This window comes from Heterocephalus glaber, unplaced genomic scaffold, assembly GCF_053883595.1.
Source record: "Heterocephalus glaber isolate CG9 unplaced genomic scaffold, H.glaber_assembly_v1.0 deba00001779, whole genome shotgun sequence".
Lineage (NCBI taxonomy): Eukaryota > Metazoa > Chordata > Mammalia > Rodentia > Bathyergidae > Heterocephalus > Heterocephalus glaber.
This window is the reverse complement of record NW_028258466.1, coordinates 504,765-522,895: the sequence shown is the minus strand read 5'-3', so window position 1 is coordinate 522,895 and position 18,131 is coordinate 504,765. Positions and strand designations below refer to the sequence as shown.

The 18,131-nt window shown below is 46.8% G+C and overlaps 1 protein-coding gene across 2 annotated transcripts in view; it reads left to right on the top strand.

Moving 5' to 3' along the window:
- Positions 1 to 164: 164 nt before the first annotated feature.
- Gtf3c3 (general transcription factor IIIC subunit 3) overlaps positions 165 to 18,131 on the top strand; it is a 28,825-nt gene continuing 10,858 nt past the window's right edge. For both annotated transcript variants that reach the window (XM_021247736.2, XM_004868937.3), the window contains exons 1-12: positions 165 to 362; positions 899 to 1,010; positions 3,899 to 4,086; positions 4,786 to 4,909; positions 6,608 to 6,799; positions 7,302 to 7,467; positions 10,081 to 10,228; positions 10,808 to 10,883; positions 12,811 to 12,914; positions 13,653 to 13,824; positions 15,816 to 16,018; positions 17,108 to 17,209. In XM_021247736.2, coding sequence (XP_021103395.1) covers positions 261 to 362; positions 899 to 1,010; positions 3,899 to 4,086; positions 4,786 to 4,909; positions 6,608 to 6,799; positions 7,302 to 7,467; positions 10,081 to 10,228; positions 10,808 to 10,883; positions 12,811 to 12,914; positions 13,653 to 13,824; positions 15,816 to 16,018; positions 17,108 to 17,209 — 1,689 coding nt within the window. In that variant the 5' untranslated portion in view covers positions 165 to 260. The remainder of the gene's footprint in view (positions 363 to 898; positions 1,011 to 3,898; positions 4,087 to 4,785; positions 4,910 to 6,607; positions 6,800 to 7,301; positions 7,468 to 10,080; positions 10,229 to 10,807; positions 10,884 to 12,810; positions 12,915 to 13,652; positions 13,825 to 15,815; positions 16,019 to 17,107; positions 17,210 to 18,131) is intronic.

Below are 18,131 nucleotides of genomic sequence, written 5' to 3'. Positions count from 1 at the left end.
TTCCTCAGAACTCAGGAACTCATCAGGGACTGGGCTGCATCCATATAAACCCAGGGAGATCACTGCATTTCAGTCTCTGCGCTCAGGAGCTCAGAAGGAAAAGGCCCTGCCTGCCTGCAGGGGGCGGGCTGCGTCCGTACTTATATCCCGGAACGTTCGTCCTCAGCCCTCCGGGTTCTCCGGAGGACGCCGCGCAGTCCCCGTGTGCTCTTCCGGCTTCCCCGTCGGGCTTCCGGGGTTGCCCGAGCCGCGCTGCAGACATGTCCGGCTTCAGCCCCGAGCTCATCGACTACCTGGAGGGGAAGATTTCCTTCGAGGAGTTCGAGCGGCGGAGAGAAGAGAGGAAGACGCGGGAGAAGAAGGCGAGGAGCCGGGCCGGGTCGCCCTCCCGTCTCAGCTGCCCCAGGCCCCGCGCCCCGGGGTTTTGTGCCCGGGTCCCGTTGGTTTGGGGCGCAGCTGGGCGCTGGTCGGGCTTGGGGTTGGAGCGCCCAGCAGGCCCCGGCCTCTGTCCCGGGCCGCTCTGTGGCTCGGCTGGAACCTGAGGCCGAGCTGCCTTTCATACTTATTAAGAAGTAGCTAAGCTTTCCGTGTGGTCTCCATACCAGAGTGCAGAGGCGTATTCAAACCTTGGGAAATAAAAGGAATTGTTTCTTAAATCATGCGATTTTAAGTCTTACTGTGGGCATTTTAAAATTGATTTTTTACAAATGACTTAGATGGAAGAATGAGACCCAAGTAAAGTGTTTTGAAATACTTTGACCGAATTCAGATTTAGATTCCACACCTGTGCTTGGGTAGGCTCAGGCTTTATAAATAGAAAATAAATCCAGTTCCCTCTTCACTGGGCAGGGCTAAACCTTCATTCGATTTTGGAATAAATTAAAACTTTCAATCGCAGAGTCTTCAGGAAGAAGGAAAGTTATCAGCCGAAGAAAATGCGGATGACTCTGAAGCTCCCTCATCCTCAGGGATTAACTCTAGCAAATCCCACGTCAGAGATGTCAGTGAAGGTACATGGAGACAGTTCACTACCTGCCCTAAATGTTAAGGGTACCCAGGTACATGGCCAGCTCTTTTTAAAACTGAGACAGGGTCTCACATGGTTTCCCGGGGTGTCCACAAACTTGTGATCCTCCTACCTCAGCCTCCCAAGTAGCTGGGATTGCAGGCCTGTGCCACCGTGCCTGGCTCAGTAAGTACACTTTGAGTCAGTGGATTTCGTGAGTTCCGGTGTTGGAAAGTGTTTCAGATCACATCAGTGCTTTTAGGAGCCCTTTTATATTTATTGAGTTAGTTATTTTGTGGTCCTCGGGCTTGAATTCAGGAAGTCCTGAGCTATATCTCTAGTCGTTTTTCTTTTGGGACAGAGCCTTCCTCCATTGCCCAGGCAGGCCTGGAGATCTTCCTGCCCCAGCTGGGGCCTTTCTAAGTCGTTCTTTTTTAAGTTGACCCTCTCAATTGGTAACTACCTGTAGCCTGTCCTCCCCCAGTTTGCACCCCACCCCAATATGTAATCGATGACCTTAATGTGTAAATGAATAGATTTCCAGTCATTGGTTCACTTTCCTAAAGATCAGAATGCTGATGATTCCTCATGGAATCCATTTGCTGGAGTTGAGTTAGCTGAGATGCTGAACCGTCAATTAGATAGTAGCTTTGCGTGTGGGGCCTCTTTGAGAACTAAGCTACTCTGGCTTGGGGAGGTAGGAGGAGAGATTGGCTCTTTCTTCACGGAACAAATAAACCTTTAAAATATGCACCCAGAGGGCCCGGGATTTAGCTCAGTAGTGCTGCACATGCCTCCCAAGTGCAAGGTCCTGAGTTCCATCCCTGGTACCAAACAAAAAATGGAAAAAGTAAAATACACACTCAAGAGAAAGCAAGTGAGGCTTATTCCTATCTCCCTGGACCGTGTGGAGAGGAGGGGCAGAGAGGAGAGAAAAGTAGTGTTCATTTTCTGCTTTGCCAGGCAAGTGGGGTGGGAAAGGGGCTGACGTTGTCCTGACAACCTGCGGGTTCTTCGTGTGCGCTCGGGGCAGGAGTTGCTCTCCACAGTGGGTCTGGAGATGCAGTGACCGCTCTTCTCACTGCCTGGAGCTGACCGAGAGCCAGCCTTCAGGCCCTGCCTGGAAGGAAGGGCTGAGCCGAGAGGGGCTGTGGCTCGTGGTGAGCCGCAGGCACCGAGCTGGCTGGCTTCAGCTGGGATAATCCTCTCCTAGCAGGAATTTCCCCAGACGCTTGGTGAGTGAGAGCAAGTGTTCATCGCAGGAGATGGGCTTGGTTTGGATCGCGCTCTGGCAGCGTCTCCTTGGAATATGTGCGAGCTAGGACCGCTTTTCCTCCTGCACATCGCTGAATCCTGCTGCTGCGTTTGTGTCCACCAGTGCCTTTCCTGTACACCACGCAAATAGGGTCTTTTTACTTTAGACTCGTTCTTGGTGGTACATAAAAGTTTCATTTGTTGGTGGTACTGGTGGTTGCACCCAGGCCTTTGCACTGAGCTCCATCACCTCCCCTACCCTTTAAAATTCTTTTGAGACAGGGTCTTACTGAGTCACTAAGTTGCCCCAGTGCTGGGACCATGTACCCAGCTGCAGTTAACTTTTATGTATTGCACCTTACTTAATTCACCTATCCTGAGCTTGTATGTAGATCTTTTTGGATCTTCTACATATATAATCTGTCATCTGTGAGTAAGGATAATTTTATTTCTCCCTTGCAGTCTTTATGCCTGTTCTTTTAGTTTATGGTATTGGCTAGGACCTCCTGACAAGTGTAAAATGGAAGTGGGAATAGCAAGAATCTGTGTCAGCCCTAGTAAATTTCAAAATTCAAAACTATGCTGGTGGAAAGATTTTATCAAAGCAAAGATACACCTTTTCATTTCTACTTAACTAAGAATTATTAGGAATAGATGTTGAATTTCAACAATGTTTGTTTGTATGAAGATGATCATCAGATTTTCCTTTGTTTCTCTGATAAATTTTACACACTTTATTTTGCATGTTCAGAATTCTCAAATATGATTCACATAACTCCCTATCAATACTTACCTCTTGCTGAGAACATGTGGCTTTTTAAAAATTGCTATGTTCACTTTCCTTAACCTTTGATGTTTGAAGTATTTCACATAGGTGAAATATGCATAAGGGTTTTTTGAAGACAAATGTTGTGCACTTACAGTAAGTGTCAATTATTTTCTTAGAACTTTTCTTATAACATTTTACATGTTTCTGTTTTAACAGAAAAGTAGCTGCATCCTTTTTTTGGTAGCGGGTATGAAACTTAGGACCTTGGTCCCGGGAGGCAGGCGGCGGCACCACTGAGCTAAATCTCCAGCCAGAAAAGTAGCTTCTTGTTTGTTTTTTTTGAGGCAGGGTCTCACTTTGTAGTTCAGACTGGCCCTGAATTCACTGTGTAGCCCAGGGTGGCCTGGAACTCACGTGGATCTTCCTGCCTCAGCCTCCTGAGGGCTGGAATTACAGGCGTGCACCACCATGCCCAGCTGAAAAGTAGCTTCTGAATTAGCCTATTCTTGATCAATCTAGGACATCATTATGAATGTAAAAAAATCCCTTAGTGGGATCCTAAGTTGTCAGTGAAGCTCGAGGCAGTGTTTTCTTCCCATGCTAATCCTTTTCTAATGCTAATAGCAGCATTCAGTGTGCTTGCCCTGTGTGCTAGGCTGTTCTGGGCACATTGGGAGCCTCAGTACTTGGAGCTGATGCTGGAGGTAATGTGTGAAGGCAGTGGCCTTGCTCTCTGGCCCTCGGCTGTCCACGGCGCTCTACCAAGTGGGCTCTGTCCTGCAGCCTTGATGACTGGAAAGTTCTTTTTCCTTTTGACCACTGAGTGAGCGGAAGCTCTTTGTTCCCCACCTCACTGTGTCTTTCCTTAGGAGAAACTTCAGATGGGGTGAGTAAGTCGGTTCAGAAGGTCTTTGACTCCATGCTCGGAGAGACTGAAGATGATGAGGAAGAAGAGGAGGAGGAAGAGGAAGGGGAGGAGATGCTTGAGCAACCCACAGCGGGTGAGGTGTTTGCACTGGAGCTAGTTCTTAACCGCGAAACCAAGAAAATGATGAAAGTAAGTCCTTACTTACTGTGCCTGTTGTTTGTGTAAGAAAGTGACATTGACATCGAAAAAGGAAAGTTTAAATTACACTTGGGAAACATTCAGACAACAAGGAAAGAAAGGCTATGAGAAAATAGCTGTCATTTATTTCTTGTTTCCTTTTGGAGACTTTTCATGTTAAACGTTGATTACTGGTGTGTGTCAAAATGAAGTAGTTTTTTTATGAAAAGGTCCATAGTATATCTCAATTATTTCTACCAAGTTCATTTTGAGTGGATAAATTTGAAAGGATCTTTAGTAGAGAATATAGTTTTTTTGGCATGTAAATCCTTTTCCAGCATAATAATTTTATTCCAATTTATCAGTTTCCCAACCACTTTGATTTTTGCTTTCCATAAATATTTTACTGTGCTTTGAACTTTCTACTATAAGAAGTTTTGTTTGTGCTTTTATTTGCCTAGGCTTTTATTTCCTTTTAGGAAAATTTTGTAGCATAATTTCATAGAATAATTCTGTTCTTTCCTGCAGTTGACTTTTTCTTGCAGTGTTACTTTTAAGGAGTCGGGATTGCAACCATTTAGTCTCTGCTTCTGAGTTAGAAGATGCAAAGCTTTAAAGGCAGTTTCAGCTTCATTATATTTATCAGGTAGTTGGGATGGAGCCTTAAACTTTACTATGTTTTAATATAGTCGTCATTCTTCTCCCGTGCAGGAGAAGAGGCCTCGGAGCAAACTGCCCAGGGCGCTGCGAGGTCTCATGGGCGAAGCCAACATCCGCTTCGCGCGGGGGAAGCGGGAAGAGGCCATCCTGATGTGCATGGAGATCATCCGGCAAGGTGCTTTCCTGGGCTGCGCCACTGGGTCAGAGCAGCTGAGTGACCGCTGGGAAGCAGAGGGACGCTCGTCCTGCAGTGTTTGTAAAATACATTCAGGGACATGGGGTCATTGTCTGTGGTGAGAGTACTTTGCCATTTGGCACACTGAATAGAAGTGCTGATCTAGCAATGAAGTATCACTGAATGTTATTGAATGAAATATCAGTATTTATTGAATTTTGTCAGCTCATTTTTTGGTTTTGTGTTTTAATCTTTTTCTTTCAGAGTTTAGACTTTTGTACTGGTTTTTTCTTTTAGACTTTTGTACTGTTAATCATTTTATTTATTTTCTTTTTGTGGTACTGGGGTTCAAACTCAGCATCTCATATGGAGGCAGGCATTGTACCAATGATCTGTATGGCCGGGCCTGTTAATCTTTTCCCATGGCAAACACATGCTCAAACCACTTAGTCTTCTTCCATTTGCAAGATCAGGCCATGCTAAGTTATTTTAATCTCTCTCCTTCTCTCTCTTTTTGAGACAGGGTTTCACTATGTAGTTCATGCTGGCCTTGAATTCATTATGTAGCCCAGGTTGGCCTGCAGCTCATGGTGATCCTCCCCAGTGCTGGGATCACAGGCATGCGCTACCATGCCCAGCCTTTAATCCCCTTTTTGATCAAGATACAATTTAAACTTCTCATCTTTTGATTAAATGGTGCATCTTGGGCATATTGAAGGACATCTTCAAAAGTAATTTTTTCTTTTGACTAGTGGCTTATATTATTTTGCTTTTCTAATTGTCAGCTGATGCCTTGTAGAGTAAGTTGGCTATTTGTTTTCTAATACAATGAATTTATTTTCCTTTTCAGTATTTTGGCATTTCAATTTTATTAAACTAGGGTCCTTTTAGAATTCTTGAAATAATTTCCTGGGTTATTACGGTGATTTAGGGCCAATATTTAAAAAATCATTCTCTAGTTACTGTTTGCAGTTATTATTTATATTACCGGTGATTGAGTACAGGCCTTTGGACTAAGTTGTGTTCTTGGCTCTGTGGGGGTTGGGGTTGGGGTTGGGGTTGGGGGCCCCTTGTTAACCCTGGGCTCAAACTTCATCCTCCTGCCTCCAGTGTTTTGTTCTTTTAGAAATAAGATGAAGTATATTTTTCCAGAATATTTCATTTGTTTTACTTTCTACTATTGTCTGTTCCTTTATTTCAGTTTATAATTGTTTATTTTTGACCATAATTTTTTCCATTAATCTCTAGTAATCTTTGAATTTTATTTTATAAGCAGTGTTTTAGAAACATGGATTAACCAGTCACTTTGAGGTTCTGGGTTTAGGTGCTGCATACTCTGTCCACTGGTCAGGTACTCCCTGGTTCAGGAGCTATCTTCTGCAGACTGATGTGCTGATGTTTATCTGGTGAACTTGCTGAGTGATTGGGCCTTAGTGAAGGGGGATATCACAAGGAAGGTGTGGCAGAGAGGTGGGTTTTTCAGGATACTGTATATTTTATTTAAATAATGCTTTGTTTAAAAACTAAAAATACATGAAAATAGAGCAAATGTGTCTAAATTCCATTAGCTTGTGTGATTCCACGTGTGCTGAAAGAGTAGGTATAGGTGTAGCAAAGACGCACTGTATGAGCCGTGGGATTGGCATCAGCTCACATAGCTTCCCTCAGCCAATGTGATGTGTTTTCCAATTCCTTTAGCTCCTCTGGCTTATGAGCCGTTCTCTACTCTTGCCATGATATACGAGGACCAAGGCGACATGGAGAAATCCTTGCAGTTTGAATTGATTGCCGCACATTTAAATCCCAGTGACACTGAAGAATGGGTTCGACTGGCAGAAATGTCTCTGGAACAGGACAATATTAAGCAGGCTATCTTCTGCTATACAAAAGGTAACTGAAATGTCTTGCGCACTTTGATTACCAAACACATAGTAGGTGTTTGCTGATTGCACGTGCGGCTGTGACGATGTTGGCTACAGTGTGCTTGTTTCCTACACTCTGCTTTACCAGTGATGTTTGGATCCCTCTGTTCTCGTGCTTAGCAGCAGCTTTACTTATGTGGTGAGCTAATGTAGCACAAAAGTTGGTAGAAGAACAGTACTTTTAGTTTCCTGCTGAGTCTGTCTTGGCTTTAAGCTGGCCCTTGAAAATTCAGGTCAGACTTGAGTGACCAAATGAAGAAGGTTAGTATGAGGACTCGGGCTTTGTCTGGTCTTAGATCAGTCCTTGTCACAAATTCCTGTGAAGAAAGCTTTCTTTCAGATAACTTCCCGTTTTCATTGGAGAATTAGTTGTGTTTATTAAATTTTCTGGGAAAATGGTGGGTCCCGCTCAGGTGCTGTGCACCTCTTTGTGTGAAAAATATGTAACTTACTCCTTTCCTTTCTTCTAGCTCTTAAATACGAACCTACTAATATCCGTTTTCTGTGGGAGCGATCAAGTCTGTGTGAACAGATGGGTGACCATAAAATGGCAATGGACGGGTACAGGCGAATTCTGAACCTTTTGCCTGCGTCTGATGGAGAGCGCTTTATGCAGTTGGCTAGAGATATGGCCAAGTAAGTCTGGGTCATGTGCTTGTGCGCACTGTTACTAAACGTCCTGTTTTGTGAGGCAAAGCATAAATTTGAAATAGAATATGCCTGTCATGAAGATTCGAGGAAGCATTTTATGTTGTGGTTGAATAATGAATTTTTGGAGTACTTTTCTGTTTCCCAGTCAACTGATTGTTTAGAAAACTTTATCCATAAGGTTCCATTTCCAGTGCTCAGATGCTGAAAAGTGAAGCATGTTCTGAAAGGTGGTGAGGTTCCTGGGTTTTCACAACCTACCTGAAGTTGTATATATTTGCAATATTTTTTAAATTACTTTTTGGTGCAGACAGGCCAGTGAAATGTTTGTAATGTGAGATATTCTAGTGATTTTATCTTAAGCCAGTAGAATAACATTTGAGACTAAAATTTATTTTTCTACAGTTGGTACATATTATTGACTGGTATGTACTTTATTCTGAAGCACAGGAAACATTTTGAGCACGTTGTTTCTTGTGGTACATTTTTGTGGGTTTTTTTTTTTTTTTTTTGAGACAGGGTCTTGCTATGTAGTTCAAACTGGCTTGGAACTCACTATGTAGCCTAGGAGAGCCTCAAACTCAAAGCGATCCTCGCCTCAGCCTCCCACCTGCTGGGATTACAAGTGTGCACCATCATGCCTGGGAGTGGTTCACTTTCTGTTCTACGGTATCTGTTACACAGTGTTTTAGCCTCACATTAGCCATCTTGATCTGGACACGTTAGGTTAGGTCCGTTAATTCTGTGGTCTTGCTTCTGATGCTGCTTAGCTGTCAGATTGCCCCGTATAAGCCCAGGAATGTGCTACATAGGAGTACCAGAAGAGTTTTAGGAAACTGGGTGAGGCAGGAGAAGGCTGAGTTGATCGCTGTAGGAACACCGTGAGTCCCAAGGGCCTTCCGGGTTGTGTGCTAGTAGCTCTAGTGATCACAGTGGTCGGTGTAGTAGGCTTCTGTTTGGGAATCATTAGGCGGCCCATGCAGGAGGCTGCTCTTCCACTGCTGTCATCTGGTTTTGTTGAAACAGTGGCAATAGGCAGTTCTGATCCTGCTGTGGAGATTTTCCTACTGGAGCTGTGTTGCTGTGACTCTGAGTGACCAGGCCTCCCTCCAGAAATACTGACTATGTCTTAGGTGGGGGCACTGCACAAAGAACACACTGCAGAAGTCCCCTGCTCTTGTGGAGCTTCCATTCCTGTGGAGGGCGGTAGATAGTAAAGAAACAGATAAGTATATGTCAGATGGTGATGATTTGATAAAATATAAATCATAGAAAAGGGGATAGGAATAGGAGGGATGGTGGTGTGTTATTTTGAAATAGGGTGATTAAAGATGGACTTAGGCCCTATGTTTCGATCACACTGAATAAAACATACGGATATTTAGGGAAGAGCAAAGCAGGCAAAGGAAATGGCTAGAGGACAGGTATGTTCAGGGACAGCATGGTGCTGAGGGTCAAGGGGTGGATAGCAGAGAGATTTCAGAGGAACAGAGCTGTCTTCCCTTGTGTGCTACTGTAAGTGCCTTGGCCTTTACTCTGAACGACATTAAAATCCACTAGAGAGTTTGGATAGAGGAGTGACATGGTCTGACTCAAGCGTCAGCTCTGGCTGCTCTTTGGAGAAGAGGTTGAAGGGAGGCGAGGGCAGAAGCAGGGAGTCCAGTCAGGAAATTACTGCAGCGATGGTTGGAAGGGAAGACAGTGGCTTGGACCAGGGTAGGTAGGGTCAGCAGGAGGTGATGAGAAGCAGTCAGACTCTGGATGTAACCTAAAGGCTGAGCTTGCAGCTTGTGGTATACTGGATAAAAGGAGTGTGTGCGCACATGCACGCTAAAGGAGAGACGTGAGAGAGAGAAGCGGGGATTGGGAAGAGCTCTGAGGCCTGAACCATGAGGGTTGCTCCAGCATTTAGTAGTTGAGGAGAAGAGGAAGAAGCAGGAGGGAGACAAAAGGCCAGGGCCAGGGAAGGAGAAAGCCCCTAAGAAAGCAGGGTGTTCTAGAGTTGAATTGAGGGAAGCCCTTAAAGGTGCCAGCATGATCATTTGTCTGAAACAGTGCAGACAGACCACGGAGGAGGAGGACCGGGATTGGCAGCGAGATTTACCAGCCCGGGCCCCAGTTTTGGCAGAGTAGGAACCGCAGGTTTGCCTGGATGAGGTTAGAGAGAGTGGGATGAGCCTCAGGAGAGCCTGCGGGAGTGGGCAGCACTGGAGGGGCTCACAAGGGGCGGAGGGATGGGCTATAGGAAGAAGAGGTAGGGGGAGTTATAGTGTGCTCAGGCAGGAAGTCCCCGGCTTACAAACGAGGTCCGTCCCAGGAGAAGGATCGGAAGCCGGTTCGTTCCTATGTCCGACAAAGTGAGTCTTACCCAGTACACCCGTGACGGGTTCCTAACTCAAATGTTCAGAAGTCAGGAACTTACCGTATTTAGACTGGAGTCATGCACAGTTGAAGGCACACTGAAGTTTTTTGAGAGCCAGGACAATTGTATTGTAATTGTCTTCCTCTCACATTTTAAGAATGTGAAAATTAGTTGTTAGAGGGCCCAGCAGGTTTTCTCACCAGAATGAAATAAGCCTTCATGGTCTTGCCAATTTGTAGGAGTTACTATGAAGCCAGTGACAGCGCCTCAGCTATTAACATAATCGAAGAAGCCTTCTCCAAACACCAGGCCCTGGTCTCCATGGAGGACGTCAATATCGCGGCCGAGCTGTACATTTCTAACAAGCAGTATGACAGAGCTTTGGAGGTAGGCGTGCTGCTGCCTTTTCCTGAACTGGTCTACGTTTCTGTGTTCATGAAATTCTTAAAAATTGACCGTTCTTGGCTTTTTTTGGTACTGGGGATCAAACTTGGGCCCTTGCGCTTGTGCATCAGGCAGCGAAACCAGTGAGCTAAATCCCCAGCCCCATTCATTTTAATTTAATTCTGTGTCTGAAAAATTGGTTTCTAGATTCTGTAGTAATTCCGTATGAAATATAAAACTTACTTCTCCTGGGGTGTGTGATCCTGCCGTTAGTGGTGGTGCGCATGTGTGTGCCTGCCCAGGCGGCAGGACAGGCAGGTGGGCTGGGTACAGTCAGGTCTGAGCTGGGGGGTGGATGCATTAGCTGATGAGGTATTGAGTATCTTTAGCTAGTGCTGGTTAGCGTGGAATAACAGTGGGAATGTGTCACATCGCGGGAGTCTTCATTTTAGAAAATCCCTCTGTTCCTTTTCATATCCCACTTTATGTTGCAGGGATTATTTGAATTATTTATAAACCTTGCATTATGAAAAGGGTTTTCATACGTAAATATGACGGTCTTTCTTTTCCCCATTCTCTCAGGTAATTACGGATTTTTCTGGAATTGTGCTAGAAAAACAAACTTTGGAAGAAGACGGCCCCTCTGAGGAGAATAAAGGTAGTTTACTCACACGGGACAGTGCCTGCTCGTTTGGCGTGGCTTTTGTGTCTGTAGTTAATGTCCTCACAGCGACTATGCCCGCAGTGTGCGCGTGAGGCTTCCGGGGACCGTGCTGTGTGGTCAGGGCCCACCGGGAGCGCATCTCCTCCCTGCGGGAAGCAGGCCAGGCCACATGGAGCCTTTGGTCAGGAGGCCTAGATGGCCTGACTGCCGGGCCCTTGAGCGGGCAGAGTGCTGGACGTGCGTCCTGGCGTGAGAACCAGGAGTTTCAGTGGTTTGGAGAGACTGCCGGTTTCACTGCTAACCCGAAATGACAGCATCTGCTGATGGCGGAGGTGTTGCCGTTGAGGTGCGGGTTTAGTTCTAAGTGTGAGAATCAGGAGAGGGAGTGTCAGTGATGGAAAGAGCTCTTTGGGGACGAGTGCTGCCCAGTGTGGTGCGTCATGCGTCCCGACCGGAGGGCTGCAGGCACGCACACCGCCTTCCTCAGACGGCTCCGTACCCCGTCCCTGTGCTGCCCATGTGCCCTCCTGGGTGAGTCGGTGACAGTTTGTGACTGGCCCAGGTTCTAGGCACAGCTCAGCCCTCTGTCCTTGTTCCCTGGTGTCCTCCTTGGCTCATTAAATGTTCTCTTGTCTCCTACCGCGGCTGTGACCTCTGCCTGCTCCCAGCCTTGTGGAGTAGCTGAGTTTAGACACGCATGCTATATTCGGGCTAGCTGATGTGAGGTTACAGCGAGCTTCTTGGTTTTACGTGCATTTCGCTGAGTGGCGTCAGCGCCCTGGGGCTGCTGCAGCGCTGTGCCAGCTGGGTGCTTCATGGACCTCACACGTCTGAGGCTCACGGCCCTGCTTTCCTTGCAAGCTATCTGCTGTGTCCTCAGGACGGGCGGGAGGGTTGAGCAGAGCTGGGGCCTGTCTGCCCTCAGGCCCTGCTCAGTCCCAAGGCCCACCCCTTAGTGCTGCCCCCGAGAGCTTAGTTCCAGTGTTTGAGTTTTCGGGAAAGAAATTTCTACCAAGCAAATCAAAACGATAGAGTTTGCATGGAACCCAGGGCTCATGAGGTGAATGGCTGCAGGCAGATGGGGCCAGGTCTTCACTACGCTTCACAATGCTGAGGGCCGGTTTGCAGGGAGGTGAATTCTGCTTTCTCATCAAGCAGAGTAAATACCAGTTATTATCTTGGAGCTCAGTGATTAAAGTCTCCTAATATTACAGCTTGTCCAAATCTCCCTATGACTTGGTAACTTTATATGGTACTATAATTTATAACAAGGTCTTTAAAAATGGATGAATCTAATTTTTAAAGTAATTTTAAATTTTATTCTGCCATTTCAGGTAAATTGCTAATGTTTTATGCTTTAGAATTTTCTGAAGTGGAAACATGAAATTTACTTGGAATTTATGCAAAATATAAAATAAATCTGTCAAAAATCTTTTTTAATTTCCCAGGGCTTTAAGAAGTTTTTGCTGTAACGAAGTTTTAGAAAACAGCACTGTATGATTTTACCCTTTTCTTAGACTTCTTGTAGTTAACACTGGAAAGAGGGTTTTGAATTCAAGAAGAAAGGAGTCATACATCTCTGTCATGTTATTTCTTTGAAGTTTTTTGTTTTGTTTTTGAGACAAGGTCTTACTATGTAGTCCAGGCTGGCTTTGAACTCACAGTGAGCCTCCTGCCTCAGCCTCCCAAGTACTGGGATTAGATGCGTGCACTACCATGCGCCCAGCTGCTTTGAAACTTTGGTAGATAGTGTGGGATTTATGTGCGTTTGGCTGAGTAGAAGGGAAGACGAGAATGGGAAGGGCCGGTGCTGAGCAGGACAGATTGGAGGAGTTGTGAGCGCGCGTGCGGCTGGGGTCGCGTGGCCCAATGGACGCAGCCCTGACCTCTCACGGAAGCTGCCTGCCTTTGCTGTCCCTAGCCTGCGATGGCATCACCTGTGCGGTCCCTGAGGGCGTGCCCATCGACATCATGGTGAAGCTGATGGTCTGCCTCGTGCATCTCCACATCCTCGAGCCGCTGAACGTAAGGAGCAGCGAGGGCTGAGCTCACCCCTCAGGCCTACAGGAAAGTGCAGCAGGACCCCAGATTGCTCACCCTCCTAACGCAGGAGGGCGCACACAGCGGGCATTACCTTCCTGTCAGTGCCTTCAGAAAGCTGGGGGTTTTGGAATTGGGCTTCTAATAGGTTTTTCCCTTGTAAAATGAACAATCCAAAGATCAGAAATTGAGATTGGGCCTTTGGACAGTGGGTAAGAATTCGGACTGCTCTTTGCTCTTGCTGACCCTGGACCGTATCGGGGCAGGGATGTCACTCGGTCCTCGAGGCCTGGGGTTCATCTACTTTGTTGACCTTAGGATAAAGTGTTGAGTTAAATATAAAAATCCCTACTTTGATGGGTCTTTTGTTCTAACAGGATTGGATAATAAATTCATAAAATATTTACAGGTTATTGGTTGGTGTAGGGGTTCTAGAGAAAGACAAAGAACAGTGGGTAATGGTGGGGCGGGAGAAAGTTGCACATTTTCAGAAGGGGTCAGGAAAGACCTCCATCTGCAGGGTGACCTTGAATAAGAGCTGAGGGGAGAGGACCTCTGAGAGCCTGCTCTCGGGGACCCCAGCCAGGAGGGCCTCACAGGGCAGCTGGGCTGCTGGAGGGACAGCGGCCCAGGGCAGAGGCCTTAGTCGCCCTAATGGCGTTGGAGCAGATGTGGGACTCGAGGGTGTGCACGGCTGTAACTCCAGGCTCGCGTGTGCCCCAGCCTCTCCTGACGACACTGGTGGAGCAGAACCCCGAGGACATGGGCGACCTCTACCTGGATGTGGCGGAGGCGCTTCTGGACATTGGGGAGTACAGCTCTGCGCTGCCGCTCCTCAGTGCGCTGGTTTGCTCGGAGAGATACAGCCTCGCAGTGGTCTGGCTCCGCCATGCAGGTAATGCTTTTCTTGGGGACGGGAACGTTTCACTCACACTGGCGAGCGGCAGGAACTTGCCTTGCCAAGGCGGTAGTGACCACCAAGCATCACCTTTTGAGTGCACAGTGTGCGTATTTCTGGTTCAGGCAGGTGTCGGAGGTCACTGTTTTAATCGTCTCCCTAGATTGCTTTTCCCTCACTCATGCTTTGGAGGAACTGGTGACTTAATGGTAATAAGGTCAAAGGACTGAGGTGTCCCTTAAATGCCTGCCTTAACCATGCACTGTGTTTGGTTTCTAGTAATGCGTTATCAGACGTGGAGTAAAATCTAACCTTGGAAGAGTTTTACAGATTTACATTCAACGCTGTTTTTAGAAAACAGTTAATATATTTTTCATGCTTTTTAAGCCACACATACTCAAGATTATCACTTTATTTCAGTATGCCTAAGTCCATAGTAGTCTGAAATAAATCAGTAGAAAAGTAACTTATTAATAGATTTCTGACTAATTGAACATAAGCTGTGTTAAAAGTAGAGCACTTTTGGTTTAAAATACTACATGATGGAAGAAAGTTCTAGGCTCTGTGATATTATATGGCAGCAGAATGTTCTTGGCCTGGAGAACACTGGTTGACATTTCAGGGTGGGAGTGTGGCTGGTCCCAGCACAGGAACTGGGAAAGAGCCTTCATGATTATGTGACGCTCATCTGTTCAGAGGAGTGAACAGCAGTTCACATGTTACACCACCATTAAACATGATCTTTGGGATTTGCATTTTAAAGATGAGCAGAGAGCTTAAGTTTTGTACCTCTCTAAGGCTGTGATACTGAAACTGCCCACGTGTAACCAATAGCAGGTACTTTAAAAATCCTGTTTAATTATGTCATGATTCCGGTAAGTGCTGTTTCCATTTGGAGTCCGTGTACCTTGAGATGAATGAAGGGTGAAAAACAGAGCGTAACATAATATATCTTTAACAGTGAAAAATGAAAAAATACAGGAAATGCTGTTGTGGTGGTCCTTTTTTTTTTTTTTTTTTTTGGTACCAGGGATCGAACTCGGGTCCTTGCGCTTGCATGGCAGGTGGCAGCACCACTGAGCTACATCTCCGGCTGTGATGGTCCATTTAAGTATTCTAATTTATTTCCAAATTTGACTGCAAGATGGTGGTTCGGGGCTTTGGAGATCAGTTGGAGGCAGGATTTTTAGGTGATCCGCATGCGCGCGCAGTGGGAGAGAGAGAGAGCAGATGGCAGGGCCTAGATTCCTGCGCCGCGCTCGGGAGGAGAGGAGTGCTTCCGGCGACTGAGCTGGTGGAAAGTGAGGAGTCTGACAGCCGCACTTCTGAGAGCGTACCGAGGGACTGCGAGTGGGGTGAGCACTGGTGGCTGATAACAGGCCGGCAGGTAACCAGGGAATGAAGTGGGTGAGGCCTGAGCCCCGGGGAGCTCTTGTCCGTGTGGGGCCCCCTGGGCCAGTCCTCATTCGCCAAAGAATCCAATACTGAGGCCGGGTAAAAATCCTACTTTCTAAATACGTAGACAGCTGAGAGTTTTTAAACCACTGTGCCCTACTAAACATGTCTGTAGGTGAACTCGGGACCTCTATCCATGTTTACTATGGTATTATTAGAGGAAAAATTTGGAAACAACCTAAATGTCAAATAAGATGATTAAATATTCAGTTTTATTATGTAACTATTCAGAAGGCCTGCGACGACCCAGGAAAATGTTTAAAGCATAGTGCTACATAGATAAAGCTGAACAGCAAACTGAATATTATGCTGACTACATGCTAGCCTTTTAAATTTAATTGGATACAAAGATCAGTAGATTAACTGATCATGCAGTGGAGATACTGTGGTACTAAAGTACTTTGAAGTACTAAAAGGTGCACATTCGCCTCTCTCGTACTTCTCTGTATTGCTGCGATCTTTACAGTGGGAGGTCATGGAGGCACGGTCTGCAGCCCGTAGTCCAACAGTGCTTTCTCTGACCCTCGTCCTAGAGTGCCTGAAGGCCTTGGGCTACATGGAGCGTGCTGCTGAGAGCTACAGCAAGGTGGTGGATCTGGCCCCGCTCCACTTGGATGCCAGGATTTCCCTTTCCACCCTTCAGCAGCAGCTGGGCCGTCCCGAGAAGGCGCTGGAAGCTCTGGAACCGATGTATGACCCAGACACGTTAGCCCAGGATGCAAATGCCGCACAGCAGGTGGGCATGCTGCCTCGGTCTGGTCCCTTGCAGGACCAAATCCGCACTTCTGCTCAGCTGATAAAGGGTGTCGTGGCTTATAGTCAGCGTATCTGACTGTCAGATCAGCAGATTCCATCTCACTCCAGTCAGAATGGCTTTCTGCACGGACACAGAAAACAACGGATGCCAGTGGGGCTTGAGGACAAAGGGACCTTCCTCATTGTTGGTGGGAGCATAAGCCAGTATCACCACTGTGGAGTCAGTGTGGAGGTTTCTGAAAAATAGAACTTCAGTTTGACCCAGCTGTACCTCTTCTAGGCATGTTACCCAGAGTTAAAGGTTCACGCTGCAGTGATGCATGGCACAAGCCATGCCAGCTTAATTCTGGAGTCAGTCTAGGTGCCCATCCACAGACGACTGGGTAAAAAATTTGGTGTATAGACACGTGGAATATTATTCAGCCATAAACAGTGAGTTCATGTCATTTGCAGAAAAATGGATGGATCTTGAGACATAGTGTTAAGTGAAATAAGTCAGACACAGAAAAAGTTAAGTACTACATGGTTTCTCTTGTATGAGAAACATTAAATATAAGTTTATTGGTACTTCTTTTTGGTACTGGGGCTTGAACTCTGGACCTTGCGCTTTTGAGGCAGGTGCGGTGCCACTGAGCTAAATCCCTGGACCTTAAATATAAATGAGTAAAATAACGGAGAGATGTAGGAAATGGGGAGGCAGACTTTTCAGCGATGGGGAAGGGGATCGGGAATGATGGGGGTCGGAATGAGCAAAGATAGGGCTGTGTGCCCGTAGCTCTCTGTCTCTTTGGTCCCTTAGTTTCCCCAAAGTGAATGTAACTATTACGTATCACAGATGCACACTGATAAAAATCAGCATCTTTGAAAAGTGACTTCTGAGTTCCTGAGTCCCAGCCACTTTGTCAGACACTGTAAACTGTAGTTTCCAAGACACTGGGTCTTAGTTATTAGGAAAGGCCATAAAGCGAGTGTCCTCACAGCCGGGTCCCTGAGGCACACCTTCCCATGCACGTGGCTGTCTCCAGCGGGCGGCTCCGCCACACTCAACGGCCCTGCGCTTCTCCCTCAGGAGCTGAAGCTGCTGCTGCACCGCTCCACGCTGCTGTTCTCGCAAGGCAAGATGCGCGGTTACGTGGACACCCTGCTCACCATGCTGGCCATGCTCCTGAAGGTGGGCCGCTCCCCGCTCCCCACTCCCCGCTTCCCACTCCCCACGCTCCTGCTGACTTGGGAAACAGAGTAGCCACTGGATCAATGTGGGGCTCCTGTCACGGCTGTGTCGAGCTGTCCCCAGAGCCTCGCGCCCCTGGGTGGGGTTCTTGAGAGGTGGCTGGATGTCGAGTGTGACGCTGGGATTGACTCATGGTGCAGTGCGGGGCTCGGGGCAGGGTCCCAGTCACGTGTGTGAGTGCTGCCCGCCTGGGTAGTCTCCAGAAGATGAAGGGCAGGATGCTGTTAGGTCCCTTGCTGGTCCCTTTTGCTGTCTTCCGCCTTGGAGCCAGCTGATTCTGCACTGAAACCTCTACACACGGAGCTAAATAAATCTCTCCTTCTTCGACTTTGGGTGTCAGGTGCTTTGTTTCAGCAATGTAACTACGACAACTCCCTTCCACTTTTAAAGTCAGTGAAAAATGAGTTAGAATGTAGTGGTGTGCAGGTCTGTGTGATAGCATAAATTCAGCTGGAGAGTAAGTGAAGTAAAATCTTTCCTCCTATTTCGGAGGAGAGAACCACGTTGGTGCTAGAGACAGCACCGTGTGCCTAAAGTGTTCATTTTGCAAAACATGTTTTCCAGACTGATGCCCTTTTAGAGTCTGGCTTTTGCCAGAAAATAGGCACGCATGTGCTTGCTCCCCACCACCTCTTCCCCTACACGTTATTTTTTTTCTTTCAGTTTTTTGAGACAGGGTCTTGCTATGTAGGTCAGCCTGACCTTGAACTAATTATGTAGCCCAGGCAGGCCTCGAACTCATGACAGTTCTGCCTCAGCCTCCTGAGTGCTGGGATCACAGGCAAGAGCCACCATGCTTACCTCTGCACATTTTATAAAGTGAGCATGAATTGCTCTCTTTTCCCTTCTAAGATGAATACTC